Source organism: Ailuropoda melanoleuca, chromosome 9 (assembly GCF_002007445.2).
Source record: "Ailuropoda melanoleuca isolate Jingjing chromosome 9, ASM200744v2, whole genome shotgun sequence".
Classification (NCBI taxonomy): Eukaryota; Metazoa; Chordata; class Mammalia; order Carnivora; family Ursidae; genus Ailuropoda; species Ailuropoda melanoleuca.
Genome location: NC_048226.1, coordinates 66910072 through 66932355, shown reverse-complemented (window position 1 = coordinate 66932355; position 22284 = coordinate 66910072). Strand labels below are relative to the sequence as shown.

Here is a 22284-nt window from a genome sequence, read left to right as displayed (position 1 = left end):
CGTTACCTTGGAATTAACTTAACCAGAGACGTAAAGGACCTATATCCTAGAAACTATAGATCACTTTTGAAAGATATTGAGGAAGACATAAAAAGATGGAAAAATATTCCATGCTCATGGATTGGAAGAATTAACATAGTTAAAATGTCCATACTACCCAGAGCAATCTACACTTTCAATGCTATCCCGATCAAAATACCGAGGACATTTTTCAAAGAACTGGAACAAATAGTCCTTAAATTTGTATGGAACCAGAAAAGGCCCCGAATCTCCAAGGAACTGTTGAAAAGGAAAAACAAAGCTGGGGGCATCACAATGCCGGATTTCGAGCTGTACTACAAAGCTGTGATCACAAAGACAGCATGGTACTGGCACAAAAACAGACACATCGACCAATGGAACAGAATAGAGAACCCAGAAATGGACCCTCGGCTCTTTGGGCAACTAATCTTTGATAAAGCAGGAAAAAACATCCGGTGGAAAAAAGACAGTCTCTTCAATAAATGGTGCTGGGAAAATTGGACAGCTACATGCAAAAGAATGAAACTTGACCACTCTCTCACACCATACACAAAAATAAACTCCAAATGGATGAAAGACCTCAATGTGAGACAGGAATCCATCAAAATTCTAGAGGAGAACATAGGCAACAACTTCTATGACATCGGCCAGAGCAACCTTTTTCACGACACATCTCCAAAGGCAAGAGAAATAAAAGATAAAATGAACTTATGGGACTTTATCAGGATAAAGAGCTTCTGCACAGCCAAGGAAACAGTCAAAAAAACTAAGAGACAGCCCACGGAATGGGAGAATATATTTGCAAAGGACACCACAGATAAAGGACTGGTATCCAAGATCTACAAAGAACTTCTCAAACTCAATACACGAGAAACAAATAAACAAATCATAAAATGGGCAGAAGATATGAACAGACACTTTTCCAATGAAGACATACAAATGGCTAACAGACACATGAAAAAATGTTCAAAATCATTAGCCATCAGGGAAATTCAAATCAAAACCACACTGAGATACCACCTTACGCCAGTTAGAATGGCAAAGATAGACAAGGCAAGAAACAACAATTGTTGGAGAGGATGTGGAGAAAGGGGATCCCTCCTACATTGTTGGTGGGAATGCAAGTTGGTACAGCCACTCTGGAAAACAGTGTGGAGGTCCCTTAAAAAGTTAAAAATTGAACTACCCTATGACCCAGCCATTGCACTACTGGGTGTTTACCCCAAAGATACAGACGTAGTAAAGAGAAGGGCCATGTGCACCCCAATGTTCACAGCAGCATTATCCACAACAGCTAAATCGTGGAAGGAACTGAGATGCCCTTCACCAGATGACTGGATTAAGAAGCTGTGGTCCATATATACAATGGAATATTACTCAGCTATCAGAAAGAACGAGTTCTCAACATTTGCTGCAACATGGAAGGCACTGGAGGAGATAATGCTAAGTGAAATAAGTCAAGCAGAGAAAGACAATTATATGATTTCTCTCATCTATGGAACATAAGAACTAGGAAGATCACTAGGGGAAGAAAGGGATAAAGAAAGGGGGGTAATCAGTAGGGGGAGTGAAGCATGGGAGACTATGGACTCTGAGAAACAAACTGAGGGCTTCAGAGGGGAGGGGGGTGGGGGAATGGGATAGACTGGTGATGGGTAGTAAGGAGGGCACATATTGCATGGTGCATTGGGTGTTACACACAACTAATGAATCATCGAACCTTGCATCAGAAACCAGGGATGTACTGTATGGTGACTAACATAATGCAAAAAAAAAAAAAACATTAAAAAATAAATAAATAAATAATAAAAGAATTATTAAATGTTCTAATATAGAACAAAAATATTTCTTGCATATATTGAGGATGAACTAAATAATGATAAATTGACCTTGGGGAAAAAAAGAAAACTGTTACTTCACACTACTTATAATTATCATCAATGACATATAAAATCTCCAAAAACCAGGGCACTTGGGTAGCTCAGTCCTCTGAGTGACCAGCTCTTGGTTTCAGCTCAAGTTATGATCTCATGGGTCATGAGACTGAGCCTACATTGGGCTCCATGCTCAGCAAGGAGTCAGTTTGAAGATTCTCTCCCTCTGCCCCTTCCCCTCACCTCTAAAATCTTTCTTTAAAAAATCTTCAAAAACCATAATTAACATTATCTTATAAACATCAAGCTATCAATCCCAAAGAACTGAGTAACTTTAAAATAGGTACACTTTCATTTAATTATGTTGAATAATGAATATATCTGTTATGTATCATTTAAATCTCATCTTATGGGGGTACTAATTCTATAAAGTTACAACTCCAAGAAAAAAGATGTTTAATTCTCCCAAAGCCAAACAGATACTAATAAACAAGAATATTCACTTTTCCTACCTTAAGATAGCAGTGTGCATAACAATAATGAAGCAGATTATCAGAAAGCTGAGTAAGGTTGCTGACCACATGCACCAACTGTTCAGGATACATTGGCACAGAATGTTCCAGATTAATTTTATCCACCAATATCTGAATGGATGGCAAAGGCCGAAGAGACTGGAAGTTTGTAGCATTCAGGAAGTTACTTGAGTTCTGGAAAATAACAGAGTTCACTTTATACTCAGGAAAACAGTGACTGACGTGCAATGCCCCCATACAAGCCTCAGACCCATACATTTTGCAATGGTATCAAATCAATCTAGAAATGATGATTTTCTATGGGACTCTCTTACCATAACCAGATATAAATGCCTTCTATATATTTTTAAGTATGTCCTACATTTCAAAAAATGCATATTTACTGTAAAATTATTACTGACCATTTAGCTAAACTTATTTTTCAATCAACTAGAATAGTTCACTATGTGCTCCTCAGTACATTTAATGGTATTTTCTTAAGCTCAACCATTCCCAAATACAGACCTAGATATCCCAGAGCCACTCACCATTTGTATTCTTGCCCTTTATTCACATTTAGATGATGAAGGGACTAAGAAGACTACTCCAGACAGTTTCAAAAGCACAAGAAGTAAAATTTGCAAGGAGGAATAACTTCTGACCCATATCATATCTACTAACAATACACATGTTAAAGGCTCATAAAATCCTAAGAATCTCAAGTTAGGCCTGCTACTTCCAGTGTTACAGAACCTTCCAAATAACTGCAAGTAGGTATCAAGATGTCCAGAGTATGAACCCTGATTAGCAAGCAATCCCTTCTGGTTCTAAAACTAACTTACTCCCTTTAAAATGCCATACAGTCACTCTCAATGAGAAAGAGTATGACCTTAGACGTACGTGAAAATCCATGGAAGAGAGGTTTCACTGTTTTGTCGGTCTTTCATTGTCACAATAATTGAGGAGTAGTACTAGCATTTAGCAGGGATTGGCTAAAGACAGTAAATGCTACACAATACTTCCCTAGTACAAAAAGCCACCAGTGCATTTATTGCAAAACACTGTGTCTAAAATTGAATATATTTGCTTGAACACGCTTTTTAAATTTTTTACTAATAATTTTTAAGCCACCACTTACTGAGCAATTACTCTTTTAAGCGACTTTATTTTGGATTATTAAGGTATAACACATGGTAAAGCACACAAATCTTAAGTGGAGAGCTCAATAAAATTTTAAATCTGTAACCACCACGCATTTCAAGCACTCTACAATATATTCCTTCTCAGGCAACAGATCAGATCGCCGCCAGAGGTAGCCATATTCTCACTGCATTCACCACAAACTAATCTCACCTGTTCTTGAACTTTACAGAATCATACAGTACATGCTCACAACTGCCTGCTTTAATTCAACATGCCATCTGTAAGAATTATCTATGTTGTTTCATTCATGGAGTTAACACTTATTATTACAAACAGGTATTTCTAATAATATTTCTTGTCTTAAGCTCACATTTTCTGGTATTAAAACAGCCACACTGTACTTCCTGTGATTTGCATTTAAATCACTTTCCATTCTTTTATTTCTAATTTGTGTTACAGTTTTCAGTTCCAGAATGTGATTTGGTTCTTTTTTGTTTTGTTCTGTTTTTTATACTTTGAGGTCTCTTCCGAAACCTTCCACCTTTTTGTCTCTTTCTTGAACTCATTACTCATAACTGCTTTGAAGTTAATATCTAATACTGACATACTTTTTCTCCGCTGAAGTTTTCCCCAGATGATCTCTTTACCCAGCAACACAACAATTTTAAATGGACAATAAGGAGCAAAAACAGAAAATGAAACTATCGTATCATAGTCAATTCCCTGACATACTTCCACAAGTTCTTATTTAAAGTTAGGACAGTTTTTACTTCTATAATCATCATTATGTAGATATCAAAAGAAATATAACCCAAAAAACCTAAAGATAACAAATAACACTTCATTATGTACATGGCAAACTCAGAAAGCAATATATTATATACAGCCTAAATCAAGTGAAGCATCTAATAAGTCCTCATTAACAATAAAGTAGTAATTACTGTGTTCCTAATATGTACAAAATGGTTTATGTGTGTTATCTCATCTAATATTAAAAACAATTCTAAGATGTAGATACTGTAAGGGAACAGCTCTGTGCCAGCACCCTGACAAATCTTACACAAATCCATGTAGACCATAAAGGCAAGATGCAACCATAGCAGACCTAAACCTTGGGAGAACATCCCATGACTCTCACAACATGAGAAAATAGGGGTCTTGCAAAGAGCTTCTAAAAGACCACTTCTCACCTTCTTCTCTTCAGGGAGACTGCTATGAGACATTTTCTCATCAGCATCCTACATTCAGGTGAGATATGGTTTCCACTTACTATTCTCAATGTACAGCTGTAATCCATGTATGCTTAGATGAAATGTGGAATTGAATCTTTGACAAAAGGGTACCCTACTAACGGTGTGCTGCATGTGTGTGTTGCCGGTCATTTTGGCCTTCTGGTTTCAAGGTTGTCCTGAAAGGAACACGGCAAGCTGACACCACTGATTTGCTTTTACTGTTTATATTAAGTAATGAACTATCTGAATCCATCTAGGCTTACTACTTCTTTACCAGCTGAATCTGTCAGCTCACTGGAAAAATATTTTTTTTTGTTGTTTTTCAGAAACAGGTTTAGAGATACAAGCAAGGTGTCATAGTCCGTATATGGACTGACTTCTAGGCCCACGTCCCATCAACATTTCTTGGTACAGCCTTAGCTTGAGGTTATTTACATATATTATATATGTGTACACACATACACACACATCTAAGAATTAACAATCATAGTTACATTGTTTTAACATCACCATGGATAACTATATAAGCATATATTCTTTTACTCTATCACCTTCCTCTTACAATATCATAGGATTTGCAAATATGCATGCAGGAGAAAAAAAAGTAGTGAACTGAAAATACACCTTTTCTCCCATAATGACAGGTAGCAAATGATCCAACAAGTTGAATTCAGCCATGAAAATAGTGCAGGTACATTTGAGCAGAGTAACACTAGTATGTCGAGTAGGAATATATTCCTCCAACGATGCCACTTCTTCAGTATTCAGTATTATTTCATTTTCATCCTTAATATCTAAAATGAAATAATGAAAATTTAATTAAAAATTATTTTTGAATAACTGAATTAATTGGTTCCCAATTTTTAAGGTCAAATTGTATTTTTCTTTTCAACAATGAACCAATTGCAAAATAACGTGCTACGTTTAACAAATATGTTATATTATTGTAGAACATAAATGTCTTTGCTATATAAAAATTTACATATTTGATTTTAAATTATTTTTTAAATATTTTTTTTAAATTCTTAATCTCTTTTGTTAAAAGAATAACAGCTTCTATTCATAAAAATACCATTAAGATGATGCAAAAGCAAGCCACAAACTGGCAGAAGATATTTGCCATAGAGAGACAGATGGATTTAGATAACTGTACAAAGGACCCACAGCATACTAAAAATTTTTAAATGTAAAACCTTTTAAAAACCAATAAACAACTGAATAGAAAAACGGGCAACAAAGCCTTGAACAAGCAAAGGATAGTATTTCTAAATGGCCAAAAATTCTATGGAAAGCTAGATAACATCATTAGGCATCAGATATATGCAAATAAAGTCACGTGACAGCATTACAAACCCACTCAAATGGTTAAAAAGAAAAAGACTAATACTAAGCATTGGCAAGCAGGCAAACCAAACATCAGCAAACCTTTTACATAAAGAGCCATTCAGAAACTATTTTAGCCTCTGTGGGTCATACAGTCTGTCACAACTACTCAACTCTGCCACTATAACACAAAAGCAGACACAGACAATACCTAACTGTACGAGCATGATTATGTCCCAATAAAACAACCTGGGGAAACTGAAAATTAAATTTCATATCGTTTTCATGGGTCATAAAATATGATTCGTTTATTTTTTTCTAACTATTTAAAACACAAAACCCATTATCAGCTCATGTGCTGCACAAAAAGAGGCAGTAAGTCATACCTTGCCAGTGCTGGCAATTAAAACTCTCCAAACCAGTGATAAGAATGTAAAGTGGTTCAACCACTTGGGAAAACAATTTGGAAATATCTACTACAAGTGAACATTTGCAATCCTTTTACCTGAGTGATTCCACGCATACATGCCCAATAGAAAGGAAATGTTTACCAAAGGGCATGTATTAGAATGTTGGTGGCATCACTACCACAATTAACCAAAAACTAGAAACTAAATACTCATCAACAGTAAAATGGATAAGTGATGGTATATTCACACAATGACATACTATATAAAAATGAAATGAACCTCATAAACAAGCTAAAGCTAAAGCCAGAGACAAAAGATTCATACTGTGTGATTCCATTCACATGAATTATAAGCTGAGCAAAAACTAAATCCGTGATATTAGAAGTAGGGGAGAGCAGTTACCCTTGGGGTCAGAGGAGTAAAGAGAGGAGAGCACAAAGGGGACTTCTGGAATTGCTGCCAAGGTTTCATTTCTTGAACAGTTACATAGATGTGGTTAAGTTTGCAAAATTCACAGAATTATGCCCTTAGGTTTTGTTCTTCCCAATATGTATATTACACCTCAATAAATAGCTTTTAAAAAGTGGAGAACTAAGTACTGAAGATGTAATACATATGTACTCATTTACATACACATATGTATGTAGAAGCAGTTCTCACTTTGCACAGTTCTGGTATGCATTAGTTTCAGTTATCTTATTTTAGATTAAAAACGCCAGTTCCCAAAAAACAGCTCAAATATCAGTTACCACAATACAATAAGTGCATAAAGTACAACCCTTACTGCAAGTTCTTGAATCCACAAATCATAACATAGATAAAAGATGTGCATCATGATCAGTGTGACTAATTACGTCACTTCTTTCAAAGTCAGTCAGGTTTGGTTACTGGTATCTCATATCTATTATTTAACTCATACAAAGACAGCAAACCATGTAGTTGTACTGCTCCCTTGTTTACCAGTGATAAACCCATATGACACTTTACAAAAATGGATAATTAAAACAGAACTGACAATCAAAGATGAAAGTGCAGCAAAGAAACAAAGACTGATAACATACAAGGAGTTACAGAAGACAGCTGACTGTGGGAATATCAACACTGTAGCCTTGGAGAGACTCTTGATATGCAGCTAGGGGAATTAGTGAAGACAGACTGATCAATGTTGACGAGGAAAGTGGTTGTGATAAAAAGAAATGAAGATGTCTGAAGATGTCCCAGAGGAAGTGATGCAAACAAAATACTTCCCAATAAAGGAACTCTCAGAGGTTTTCACAACACTGAAAGTGTATGGGAATCTAATCCAAACTTAGAAGTCTAACAATCTGCCAAAGCATAGGAAAGAAAGTCACTCTATATTGTAAGTTACAGGACAAGGACATAAGCACCATTTAAACTACTCTTAATTTTTTTTTTAAGAAATAAAACTCTTACTTTACTATTCCCTTTACTATTTTTTTCATTTCTTTTTTTTAAAGATTTTATTTATCATTTCTACATACATTTATACCAATAGTAAGGAGCTTTTAGTGTTTTGACAAAAATAGCCTAAAGTGTGTAACAATTTCAATTTGTCCCACTGATTATGATCACTTCCCATGATTTCAGTGGGCGCATTTTTATGGTTCCTAATTACCATGCAAAGTGAGAACCGTCTGTATTAAACTAAAGTGAGATAACAGCAATTTATATTGTGTGTGTGTGTGTGTGTGTGTGTGTGTAGGGCACCATTCCACTGTCAGACTGCTAATTACTATCTTCCTCTTAACAATAAAACCTCTGAACTTGAGTCTGGTTCCGAGGCTCCCAGAGACTGTACTTTCCAGTCTCCCTGCTGCTAGGCATAGGGACAAGTTACTAAGTTTTGGTAAATGGGATGACAGAGCCATGTTATTAAATGAAACCACATACCTACCATTTTCTCTTGCTCCCCCATCCCTGTTGATTCAAATTAGCTATTCTAATAGTGGGCCAACATTGACCATGTAGATGAGGTATATCTCAAAGAACAGAATAACCAGACAGAAAGAATTCTGGGTCTAAAGACAACCTCAAGGAACCGTTACCCTAATCCCCTAGAGCACATATCAGCTTGGATTTTCACATGAGAAAAACAAATTAGGTATTGATTTTTGTGTGAACCTAAATGTTCATTTCTCTGGGATAAATGCCCAAGAGTGCAGTTGCTGGGCTACATGGTAGTTGCAGGTTTAGTTTTTAATTTTTTTTATTTTTTTTTTAAAGATTTTATTCATTTATTTGACAGAGAGGGAGGCAGCGAGAGAGGGAACACAAGCAGTGGGAGTGGGAGACAAAAAGAAGCAGTCCCTACTCTAGAACACTTTATTGCATAAAAACAGAATATGTATCTTAGGAAACCATGACATGTAGAAAAAAATAGGTGTATGACAAATTCTTTTTTTACTAGTAAGACCTACATCTCCTTGAATATGAAGTTTGTATGCTTAGAGTCCATCCTCATGTCTGCTCATCAGAAACCACTAAGGTGTGAAAATGATCATATTTCAGGAATTTACACTGGGAAAAGTATCAGAAAGTATGGTAATAAAATGCTAACAAATAATGGCAAGTAAAGAACTTATGTAAATAATTTCCAAATCCTGACCTCTTCAATAACTTCTACATACAACTAAATACATGAAAATCAGATAGGCAAACTATACAAAAAAGTTTAATTTAGCAAAATACAACAAATTGGATTATATAACCATTCAAATTAACTAGCAAGAGATTCAAAATGAAGCCAAAAACAAACCTGGTTTTAGCCCAGTATATGGTTCATATTCATGTTCCAAGGCACAAACAATCATTTTCAAAATTCTATGTACTGCACTGCTATCCAAACGAAAATCAAGAGGACCTATAACAAGGCTTTTCGTAGATTTCTCCTGAACTGTTCCCATATCTTCACTTTTTCCTGAAGAAAAGTCTTGATTTGCAGAACCTACAAGAAATGACATCTTATATTTTAAGAAATCAAATATACCAATTGTAATATTACTCATCTTTTTAGCTTATACCTTAATGCCTTACAAGCAATTCTCCATTGACTGAATACACAGAACACTGCCAAACCAAATTTTTCTCTACACAAATGAGATGGTTATTATTAACAAAAATTATTGATTCTAATAACAATTACTCCCATAATCTATTTAATGTTAAAAGAAGTGCAATAAAATTGAAATGGCCATTCTTAGAAAATTAGTCTTTTTTTTTTAAAGATTTTATTTTTATTTATTTGACAGAGATAGAGACAGCCAGCGAGAGAGGGAATACAAGCAGGGGGAGTGGGAGAGGAGGAAGCAAGCTCATAGCGAAGGAGCCTGATGTGGGGCTCGATCCCATAACGCCAGTATGACGCCCTGAGCTGAAGGCAGACACGACAGAGCCACCCAGGCACCCCATAAAATTCATCTCTTAAACCTAACTGGCTAATATCCAGTAATTCTATACACAATACTATGATGTTGACCAGGAAGGGTGAGTAGAGGAAGTTGCATTTTACTATTTTATCTAGAAGTTTCACTGAAAAAATGTTCACAGGGTGCTGTGACAGTTGTATAGTGACCATGGAAGAGAACAATAGGCTTTACCTGCTTTAAAGTTTTTCCAGAACAAAATTATTATGCCATGCTTCATGGTACAGAACCCAAATTCTTCAATCCCTTATCCGCCCATATATTGAAGAGGAAAGCAAAGGCTACCTTCTAAGAAAAATATCGGCTCTACCTATGTGTATTTCTCCTTATCTAATATGTATACTCTTTATGCTAAAGATTTGCCCTTAATACATAAATCCACTGTTTTAAGTGACAACATACGGTAATTTCTAAATTTTTTTCAGCTTTATTGAGATACATCTGACATAGTAACATTGTGTCACCAAGTACCCCACTCCCCCAATCCCCCTCCCCAGCAACCTTCAGTTTGTTTCCTACGATTAAGAGTCTCTTATGGTTTGTCTCCCTCTCTGACTGCATCTTGTTTTTCCCTCTCTTCCCCTATGATCCTCTGTTTTGTTTCTTAAAGGCCATATATGAATAAAATCCTACGATAAATGTCTTTCTCTGATTGACTTATTTCGCTTAGCATAATACCCTCTAGTTTCATCCACATCCTTGCACGTGGCAAGATTTCATTTTTTTGATCGCTGAGTAATATTCCATTGTGTATATGTACACTACATCTTCTTTATCCATTCGTCTGTTGATGGACATCTCAGCTGTTTCCATAGTTTGGCTATTGTGGACATTGCTGCTATTAACACTGGGGTGCGGGTGGCCCTTCGGACCACTACTTTTGTATATTTGGGGTAAATCCCTAATAGTGCAATTGCTGTGTCATAGAGTAGCTCTATTTTGAACTTTTTGAAGCACCTCCAAACTGTTTTCCAGAGTGCTTATACCTGCCTGCATTCCCACCAACAATATAAGAGGGTTCCCTTTTCTCCGCATCCTCACCAACATCTGTTGTTTCCTGACTTGTTAATTTTAGCCATTCTGACTGGTGTGAGGTGGTGTCTCATTGTGGTTTTGATTTGTATTTCCCTAATGCCAAGTGATGTGGAGCATTTTTTCACGTGTCTGTTGGCCATTTGTAGTTCTTCTTTGGAGAAATGTCTGTTCACGTCTTCTACCCATTTTGATTAGATTATTTGTTCTTAGGGTGTGGAGTTTGATAAGTTCTTTATAGATCTTGGATACTAGTCCTTAATCAGATAAGACATTTGCAAATATCTCCCATTCTGTCGGTTGTCTTTTGGTTGTCTTTTGGTTTTGTCGACTGTTTGCTTTGCAGAAGCTTTTTATCTTGATGAAGTCCCAACAGTTCATTTTTGCCTTTTTTTCCCTTGTCTTTGGAGAAATGTCTAGCAAGAAGTTGATGCAGCCAAGGTCACAGAGGTTGCTGCCTGTGTGCTCCTCCAGGATTTTGATGGATTCCTGTCTCATATTTAGGATTTTCATCCATTTTGAGACCATTTTTGTGTATGGCCTAAGAAAAGTCCAGTTTCATTCTTCTGCATGTGACTGTCCAATTTTCCCAACACCATTTGTTCAAGAGACTGTCCTTTTTCCATTGGATATTCTTTCCTGCTTTGTCGAGGATTAGTTGACCACAGAGTTGAGGGTCGTTTTCTGGGTTCTCTATTCTGTTCCACTGATCTATGTGTGTGTTTTTGTGCCAGTACCATGCTGTCTTGGTGATTACAGCTTTGTAGTACAGCTTGAAGTCCAGAATTGTGATGCCACCAGCTCTGGTTTTCTTTTTCAACATTCCTTCGACTATTCAGGGTCTTTTCTGGTTCCATAAAAATTTTAGGATTCCATCCAGCTCTGTGAAAAAAGCTGACGGCATTTTGATAGGGACTGCACTGAATGTAAAGATTGCTCTAGGTAGCATAGACATTTTAACATTTAACATTTTAACAATATTTGTTTCTCCAATCCATGAGCATGGAACGTTTTTCCATTTCTTCATGCCTTCCTCAATTTCTTTCATGAGTGTTCTATAGTTTTCTAAGTACGGATCCTTTGCCTCGTTGATTAGGTTTATTCCTAGGTATCTTACGGTTTTTGGTACAATTGTAAATGGGATCGACTCCTTAATTTCTCTTTCTTCTCTCTCATTGTTAATATATAGAAACACAACTGACTTCTGTGCATTGATTTTATATCCTGCACTTTGCTGAATTCCTGTATGAGTTCTAGCAATTTTGGGGTGGTCTTCTGGATTTTCTACATAGAGTATCATGTCATCTGTGAAGAGTGAGACTTTGCCAATTTGGATGTCTTTTATTTCTTTTTGTTGTCTGATCGCTGAGGCTAGGACTTCAGGCTCTGCTACAAAGCTGTAATCATCAAGACAGTATGGTACTGGTACAAAAACAGACACATAGGTCAACAGAACAGAGAACCCAGAAATGGACCCTCAACTCTAATCTTCTAGTTGAAAAAACAGTAGTGAGAATGGACATCCCTACTGTGTTCCTGATCTTAGGGGAAAAGCTGAGAGCTGAGAGTGATATTTGCTGTATATGGCTTATATGATATTGAGGTATGTTACCTCTATCCCTACACTATGAAGAGTTTTAATCAAAAAAGGATGCTATACTTTGTCAAATGCTTTACCTGCATCTACTGAGAGACCACATGGTTCTTGTCTTTTCTTTTATTAATGTAGTTTATCGGACTGATTGATTTGCAGATGTTGAACCATCCTTACAGCCCAGGAATAAATTCCACCTGGTCATGGTAAATAACCTTTGAATGTACTGTTGGGTCCTATTGGCTAGTATCTTGGTGAGAATTTTTGCATCCACGTTCATCAGGGATATTGGTCTGTAATTCTGTGTCTTGGTAGGGTCTTTGTCTGGTTTTGGGATCAAGGTAATGCTGGCCTCACAGAAAGAGTTTGAAAGTTTTTCTTCCATTTCTATTTTTTGAAACACCTTCAGAAGAATAGGTATTATTGAAATGTTTGGTAGAATTCCCCTGGGAAGCCGTTCGGCCCTGGGCTCTTGTTTGTTGGGAGATTGTTGATTAGTGCTTCAATTTTCTTGCTGGTTATGGGTCTGTACAGGTTTTCTACTTCCCATTTCAGTTTTGGTAGTTTACACATCTCTAGGAATGCATCCATTTCTTCCAGATTCCCTAATTTGTTGGCATATAGTTGCTGATAATATGTTCTTACAATTGTTTGTATTTGTTTGGTGTTGCTTGTGACCTCTCCTCTTTCATGCATGATTTTATTTATTTGGGTCCTTTCTCTTTTCTTTTTGATAAGTCTGGCCAGGGGGTTACCAATCTTATTAATTCTTTCAAGGAATCAGCTCCTAGTTTTGTTGATCTGTTTTGTTCTTTCGGTTTCCATTTCACTGATTTCTGCTCTAATCTTTAATTATCTTCTCTTGCTGGGTTTAGGCTTTATTTGCAGTTCCTTCTCCAGCTCCATTAGGTGTAAGGTTAGGTTCTTTAATTTAGGCCTTTCTTGTTTCTTGAGAAAGGCTTGTATTGCTATATACTTCCCTCTTAGGACCACCTTCGCTGTATCCCAAAGGTTTGGAACAGTTGTGTTTTCATTTTCATTTGTTTCCATGAATTTTTTTAATTCTTCTTTAATTTCCTGGTTGACCCATTCTTTAGCAGGATGTTTTTTAGCCTCCATGTATTTGAGTTCTTTTCAAATGTCCTCTTGTGATTGAGTTCAAGTTTCAAAGCATTGTGACTGAAAATATGCAGAGAATGATCCCAATCTTTTGGTACCAGTTGAGACCTGATTTGTGACCCAGGCTGTGATCTATACTGGAGAATGTTCCATGTGCACTCGAGAAGAATGTGTACTCTGTTGCTTTAGGATGCAATGCTCTGAACACATCTGTGAAGTCCATCTGGTCCAGTGCATCATTCAAATCCCTTGTTTCCTTGATCTTCTGCTTACATAATCTGTCCATTGCAGTGAGTGGGCTGTTAAAGTCCCCCACTATTATTGTATTATTATCATTTTTTTTAAATTTTGTTATTAATTGGTTTATGTAATTGGCTGCTCCCATGTTAGGGGCATAAATATTTATAATTTTTAGATCTTGTTGGATAGACCCTTTAATAATGATATAGTGTCCTTCCTCATCTTTTTTACAGTCTTCGGTTCAAAATCTAATTTGTCTGATATAAGGATTGCCACTCCAGCTTTATTTTGATGTCCACTAGCATGCTAAATGGTTTTCTACCCCCTCACTTTTAATCTGGTGATGTCTTTGGGTCTAAAATGAGTCTTTTCCAGACAGCATATCGATGGGCCTTGTTTTTTTATCCAATCTGATGCCTTGTGTCTTCTGATTGGGGCATTTAAGCCCATTTACATTCAGAGTAACTATTAAGAGATAAGAATTTCGTGCCATTGTATTACCTGTAAAGTCATTGCTTTTGTATATTGTTTCTGTTACTTTTGGGCTCTCTCTTCACTTAAAGGATCCCCTTTAATATTTCTTGCAGGGCTGGTTTAGTAATCAAATTCTTTTAGTTTCTGTTTGTCCTGTAAGCTTTTTATCTCTCCTTTTATTCTCAATGACCTCCTTGCTGGATAAAGTATTCTAGGCTGTGTATTTTTCTCATTTAGCACCCTGAATATAACATGTCAGTCCTTTCAGGCCTGCCAGGTCTCTGTAGATCGGTCTGCTGCCAGTCTAATGTGTCCACCTTTGTAGGTTATGGACCTCTTGTCCCAAGCTGCTTTCAGGATTTTCTTTTTGTCTCTGAGATTTGCAAGTTTCACTATTATATGTCAAGGTGTTGACCTATTTTTACTGATTTTGAGAGGGGTTCTCTGTGTCTCCTGGACTTGAATGCCTTTCCTTCCCCCATGTTAGGAAGCTCTCCACTATAATTTGCTCCAATACACCTTCTGACCCACTCTCTCTTCCCTCTTCTTCTGGGGTCCCAATCATTCTAATATTGTTTTGTTCTATGCTATCACTTATCTCTTGAATTCTCTCCTCATGAACCAGTAGTTGTTCATCTCTCTTTTTCTCAGCTTTTTTTTTTTTAAGGTTTTATTTATTTGTCAGAGAGAGAGAGAGAGAGAACAAGCAGGGGGAGCAGCAGGGAGATCACGCTCCCCATTGAGCAAGGAGCACAATGCAGGGCTTGATCCCAGGACCCTGGGATCACGACCTGAGCCGAAGGCAGACACTTAACTGACTGAGCCACCCAGGCGTCCCTCTCAGCTTCTTTATTCTCGATTATTTGGTCTTTTATATCACTAATTCTTTCTCCTGCCTCATTTATCCTAGCAGTTAGAGCCTCCATTTTTTATTGCATCTCATTAATAGCCCTTTTTGACTTGATTAGATTTTAGTTCTTTTATTTCTCCAGAAAGGGATTCTTTAGTGTCTTCTATGCTTTTCTCAAGCCCAACTAGTATCTTTATAATCGTTATTCTGAACTCTAGATCCAACATCTTACTTTTATCCACACTGATTAGGTCCCTGGCAGTCAGTACTCCCTCTTGTTCTCTTCTTTGAGGTGGTTTTCCATCTTGCCATTCTTGCAGAAAGTGTTTGCTTCTCTATTTATAGAGTTGCAGCTATTCTTTTCCTAGATCTTGGGTTAAGTGTCCAGGTGTTCAGAATGATTTAATAGCTACCTAAGCTGAATTCCCGGGACAAGACAAAACTAAGGTCTCCTACTCCTCCACCATCTTGGACTCCTCAGCCCGGTAATCTCTAATTCTTAAGCCATTTTGTTTATTCGAACAGAAATAGGAAAGTAAGGCACTTAATACCTTTAGAATCTAGGAAGGCCCAATTAAACACAAAAGTTCTGTATCCACACTTTCTAATAACTTTTTCAAAAATACATTTCTGTAATTTCAAACAAAGGATTTCAGTTCAATCTTTGTCTCACAACATTTGCAGCAACATGGAGGGGACTGGAGGAGATTATGCTAAGTGAAATAAGTCAAGCAGAGAAAGACAATTATCATAAGGTTTTACTCATTTATGGAACGTAAGAAATAGGAAGACTGGTAGGAGAAGGAAGGGAAGAATGAAGGGGGGGTAATCAGAAGGGGGAACGAACCATGAGAGACTGTAGACTCTGGGAAACAAACTGAGGGCTTCAGAGGGGAGGGAGGTGGGGAATTGGGATAGGCCGGTGATGGGTATTAAGGAGGGCACATATTGCATGGTGCACTGGGTGTTATACACAAATAATGAATCATGGAACACTGCATCAAAAACTGGGGATGTACTGTATGGTGACTAATATAACAAAATAAAAATTATAAAAAAAAATCTTTAGTCTCAGAACCATAGACAAAAAATAATTTAGTACACGCAGGTATTTCCATTATAATTCTGTGCTAGTCTGTACATAAATGTATAGAACTTTTCTGTTTGTCCATTATGATCCAATAGTTTGTTGGAAAAAAAAGTTAAGGACAAAGATTTTTTTTTTTTTAAGATTTTATTTATTTGACAGAGAGAGACAGCCAGGGAGAGAGGGAACACAAGCAGGGGGAGTGTGAGAGGAAGAAGCAGGCTCCCAGCAGAGGAGCCTGATGCGGGGCTCGATCCCAGGACTCCAGGATCATGCCCTGAGCCGAAGGCAGACATTTACCAACTGAGCCACCCAGGCGCCCCAGGACTAAGGTATTTATAACATTGTATCCTATTCTTAGAAATGGAAAATATGAAAAATTTAAAAGTTAACAAACTACCAATTTCTCACACTGAACATATACAAGCACCCTAACAAATATAAACTATGCTTTAATATCTATTAGAAAGGGTAGAGGCAGCATATGTACAAAATAAAATTTTCAGGGCTTGGGTTCCTTCATTTGAAGGACAACAACTTGATACTCCACCTCCTCACAAGATATGGAATCCACAACACATGCAGAAGACATCATACTGAACCAGAAGAAACCTACCATCTTACATTTGGTAACCACAACACTCTAACAATTTGTAAAGCTCTTAGTTGCCCTTTCCTATATATAATTTGTTACTGAATATCTCTACCTCAATGTCCACAGGTTATGTCAAAACACATCTTTTCCTCTAAAAATCCTTTCTTGTTTCTATCTTCCTTAGGGGTTATCACTATCCTCCAAGTAATTCAAGACAAAAATCTAATAAAATTTAATTTTACTTTTAAATAAAGCAATGCAAAGGCAGTGAGTGAGGGTTTTAAGCACAAGGGTTTTAAACCAATCTGAAAGGGTGGGAAGCAGGAAGTAAAAAAATATTATAATGTAGAGAGGACAGTAGATTGGATGAGAGTGGTAATAGTAGAGTTTACGAGAAGTCAATGAATTTAAAATCGATTTTGTAGATGAAATTTGACAAAAATGTGTTGATGGGCTGGAAGCTAGGAGAGGAGAAGTGTGTCATGACGATTCCTAGGTTTCTGGCTTGAGCAACCAGAATACGGAAGAACAATTTTCCAAGACAAGAATATTGAAACTAAGGTAAAAGCAATAGGCAGTAGACAGTCATAAGGATTTTAATTCCATTTGAACATATTCAGTTTTGAAATATTTGTGAGACACATAAAGAAGTAAAAATGTCAAGTATGCACTGGATGTTTAATTCTAAACTTGAGGAAGTTTAGACTAAAATTATAAATATGTGCATCAACATATTGAAGGTACTAAATCAATGGAAAAGAATGAGAGAATGTCAGGAAAGAGTTTAGGGTAAAATGTAAACCAAAGGTTTGATCAATGAGAACACCAACATTTAGAAATCCATTATGAAAAGAGGAAGCAGAAAATTACTGTTCTTTCCTTCTGTTTTCATCTAACAAAACGTAATGATCTTTCACGATCAACTCCTCTGTGAAGTCTTTAACACTGCCAGTAGAAGTATTCACTTTCTGACTAGACCTGTCTTAGCTCTCCATTTATACTACTGTTCTTCATGTGCTATATTATAATCATTTATTTAAGTATATAAACACTACCTATTAGTTTCTTGAGAAATGCTTTGGTTTTCTTGGCATTCACTATATCAAACTCATTATCTAACACAGAGAAATCACTAATATATGAAAAATTAACAAAAAAGGATAAATCTATTTTCACTAAGTTTTCAATATGAAGATGAGAATAAGCACAATATAGCATACTGATAAGCACATAAAGTATCAGCTAAATTTTTAAAAACATCATGATTGCTTATAAAACATAATAAAAGACTGTTTCCAGAAACTCCAGAAGAATTTATTTCCACTATTCTGCTTGAAACAGTTTTTTTAATAAAAAGATGTATATAACCTTCAAAATGTATTTAGCACAGAAAAGGAAATGTTTATGCTTTTTGACAACTTGATGCAACATGAAATTTGATGTACCAAAATTTTAATAATGGTTGGTTATATAAACTAAACTAAATCTGGCAGTTATATAAAATGGCCTCTCGATCAACTACACAAAGAAAGGATTAAAAATCTAAGTGTCTAAGAAAATCATAACATGATATTAAAATTACACCATTCCCCAAAGTAAGAGAAGGTAAATCTGATGTAACAGATTACAACCAGTCAAGGACCAACTGATTCTGAAGAATCTTTTGTTTCTGTTGTCCTAGGAAAAGCAAACATAAAGGAAAGAAACTAGTACCTTTGCCACTGATGTTCTCCATTGTATAAAGGTAATCCATGTAAAAAGCCCCAAACCTTTGCATTCCAGCTATCTCAGTGTATGTCTCCTGCCAATAAAGAAAAGCAAACAGAACACACGTTGTACAGAAGAGACTTCAGAGTAAAACCTGATAGGTCAAGAATCAAACATACATCCTTACAAAGAATGTGTATCAACTCAAAGGATTACCAAAACAAAAGAACAGAGTCTATCCAAAGAATTAACTTCTAAGAAAGGTAATGTTAACTCTACTACAGACAACACACAAGGTCATCCATAATTCTACTAGACATTTGGACCACTTTATCAATACTGTCTGGTTAATGAATACCTATAATGGAATAGGATATTCCATTCCTTTATTACCATCACAAAACTGTCGAATATATACTGTCAAATATATTTAATCCTTAAATATTCCAGTATACTTATATGAAACTCAAATACTGAAGATATACTTAAATGTTAAAAAGGTATGTAAATATGCAGATTAAAATTAAATTCTTTATAAAAGTAAATGTAGTAAAAAGGCTTAATATGTATTATTTATCCTTTTATACTGATCTTCAGGTAACCTTTTTTGAATTTTTAAATTTATTCCCAAAAAGTACATTAATTTTATATGAAAAATTCAAACACTAAAACACGTACATAGTAAAATGTGAAATTCTTCATCTCTTCCCATTAATCCCATATCCAAAATTAACTGTAATTAAAAGATAATTCTACAAGTTTCCTCCAAGACTATTTAACAGTAGGGAATGGATAAACAAATGAACTGGCTACATAGTATACAGAAGTAGAGACCTTTGTGCAATCTTCAAACTTCTCCAGATGCAGAAGCCAGACAAAAATATTCTAAATTCTTCAATAAACAGCTAGCATTCAGAATGTATTACTTGAGGGAAAAAATGGCAGTCACAAGTATTCACACAAAATGTCCACACAAGCACAGCCTAGATATCGGCTCACATATATAGTCTCTGACCTTATGATGAGCTGCATCCAAGATAAATTCTGCACGAGTACCATTATTTTCTGGGCTTCGGTAATCAAACAATGAATTTGTAAGATAGGTCAAACCTTTCATACTCAAATTTTCACCACAAATGAAGAAACAGGCTTCCTGAAAATAAATGCAAAATTTCTGAACAGGAGGAAAAATCATTAAACTGTTAAAGAAAATAAAACCTTGGTTTTACAACACCCATTCAGTAGTCAATAGAAATCACTACAACTTGAAGTCCTATAAAAAGACAAGGAATGCTGTCTCCATTTTCACTGCCTATCTTGGCAAAGAACATTTTAACAAACCAAAAAGGAACTCCAAGTAGCTGCCATAAACAAGAAAGAAGAAACATTTATGAATTGGAAAGTATTTGGAACTACTGTCCAGGTGTTAAGTGCTACCAACTTTCTAAACTCCCCTGAGCTCTATAATTTCTTACAGGGGAAAACAGTAAAGTTCCTCTCTTAAGCCAAAGATATATATAGTCTAACAGATTTTTTGGTATGGTTAAACACTTCAATAAGCACTTCATTATCCCTGCATTCTATCCAAAAAGGGGGGGGGAGGGGGAAAATTTGACTTACAGTTTCACTTCTATTCATATTCTCTTCAAAATCTTTAACACCCATAATTCCTTTAAGGCACAAGGCTCTGCAACCTACAAAACCAATCTGGCAATCGAAGAAAGGCTCTCCCATCATAAGGGCCTATAAGAGGGAAGGACATTAGAACTAAGAATTTGAATTTCATAAAAATGTTACAGGCTTAAAAAAAAAAAAAAAGTTACAGGCTTTCCGTGTAGAACTACTTCTTTAGGATTATGGCCTTTCCAAATTTATTCTCCTCAGATCATAAACCCTATTAAATTAAGAAACATCTTACTTATCTCTGTATTCTCAAATCTTTGTAGCCCCAACAACTGGCACCTTATGAACACTAATCCTCATGTACATATGAGCTCAAACAAATTAAATGAAAAAAATGAAAGAATTAATGTTGCAGGTTATAGTAGAATCTTCGTTAAAGTAATAATTATTTCAACCACTACTACTGATGACTAAAATAGAAAAAACCACGAATATATTTTAAACATACCACTACAATAAAAGCCTGCATTTATTAAATATTAACTTTAAGGACCATTCACAAAAGTTTCAGCGTTGAAAGATTACCTCAACTGTAGTTCCTTCTTGTTCCCAACACAATACTTCTTTGGATTTTACTTTCTGAGGGCTATAATAACTACTCTCAGCTTGCATTTCAGTGAGCTAAGAAACAATATAGAAATATTAAGTAAGTAAAATTAGTATTAGATAGCAATAAACTGTCATTATTATGATGAATTGATGGAAACAGGGCCAATTTTAAGATTTGGGAAATTTAATTATTAAGCAGGAAAACAGGTGCAACAAAAACAGCTGTAACAGATTATGCATGGTATAAAGGTTGAATATGCTAGTCTAAGCTCAAATAGAGAATTTAAATACCAACTTATTCTTATTTAACTTCTTTATCTTAACAATATTGCTTAAAAAGGTAAAAGCTATATAGCGATAACAGTCTCATATAATGGTTCATATATTCTGCCAAAAATTTACATATATTTTAACCTCAATTCATTTTATATTCTATACACACCCAACAAGAACTTATTCAATCATTTCCAAAATTTCTCCCAAACTTTTCATCAAAAGGAACTATGAAAAAACAGAAATTCAATAAACCATCTAGCTCTATGAGGGCAATAGGTTCTTGGGTGTTTACTTTCAAAGTATGTGTCTCAGACTCATTCAATCGTGCAAATACTTAATGAGTGACAGCTAGATAACAAGTGCTAATCTAGATGCTGCCAAAACAACAACCACAACAACCACCCTTGCACCCCTGAAGCTTACAACACATTACATGTATGTATCTAGACAAACTGAAATTATTTTTAAGAGGTACTTTCTAAATGCAATGTGGTATCCGGTTTGTATCATGTTACAGAAAACATTATAAAATTCAGTTGAAGTCTGGAATTTAACAGAAATGCACCAGTGTTGGCCTCTTGGTTTTGACAAATGTACTATGATAGCATAAGATGTTAACAATAGATAAAATGAGTAAGGAGCCTATGTGAACTCTCTGAAGGTTGCAAGTTTTCTGTTAATTTAAAATGGTTCCAAAATAAAGTTTTTATTTTTTCAAAGGTATTCTGCCCATGTTCACTAATGAGACCCTACCTTACTCTTGTGAAATGGATGTATTATTCAAACATTACAGCAAAGTCAAAGATCACATTAAAAAAAAAAAAACAGCATTTAACGTAGGTCAAATAAAAATTAAACCAAAAAGTTGTAATTTGAAGCATGATAGCTTCTTTATATTTAAAATCAACTAATTATTCTCATTTCTTGTAACAAAATGTTTATATATAAGCCCTTATTTCTGAGATGCTTCTAGAACTGGTATACACAATGTTGTTATTTTCAAGTACAATTCTATAAAATGCTCAAGTAAAATTCAGTATTTTAAACTTGATCACCCTTCAGCTGTCTACAATTATTGTAGAGAAAAAGCAATTAATTGATTAAAAGGACTCAAACATTA

At 35.6% G+C, this 22284-nt stretch overlaps 1 protein-coding gene across 14 annotated transcripts in view; it reads right to left on the bottom strand.

The window, feature by feature from the left end:
• VPS13B (vacuolar protein sorting 13 homolog B) overlaps nt 1-22284 on the bottom strand; it is a 768204-nt gene that overhangs the window by 648350 nt on the left and 97570 nt on the right. For all 14 annotated transcript variants that reach the window (XM_034668364.1, XM_019810220.2, XM_034668365.1 and 11 more), the window contains 7 exons: nt 20865-20960; nt 20277-20399; nt 19672-19809; nt 18663-18750; nt 9292-9480; nt 5407-5576; nt 2408-2602 (listed from right to left, as the gene is read on the bottom strand). In XM_034668364.1, coding sequence (XP_034524255.1) covers nt 2408-2602; nt 5407-5576; nt 9292-9480; nt 18663-18750; nt 19672-19809; nt 20277-20399; nt 20865-20960 — 999 coding nt within the window. The remainder of the gene's footprint in view (nt 1-2407; nt 2603-5406; nt 5577-9291; nt 9481-18662; nt 18751-19671; nt 19810-20276; nt 20400-20864; nt 20961-22284) is intronic.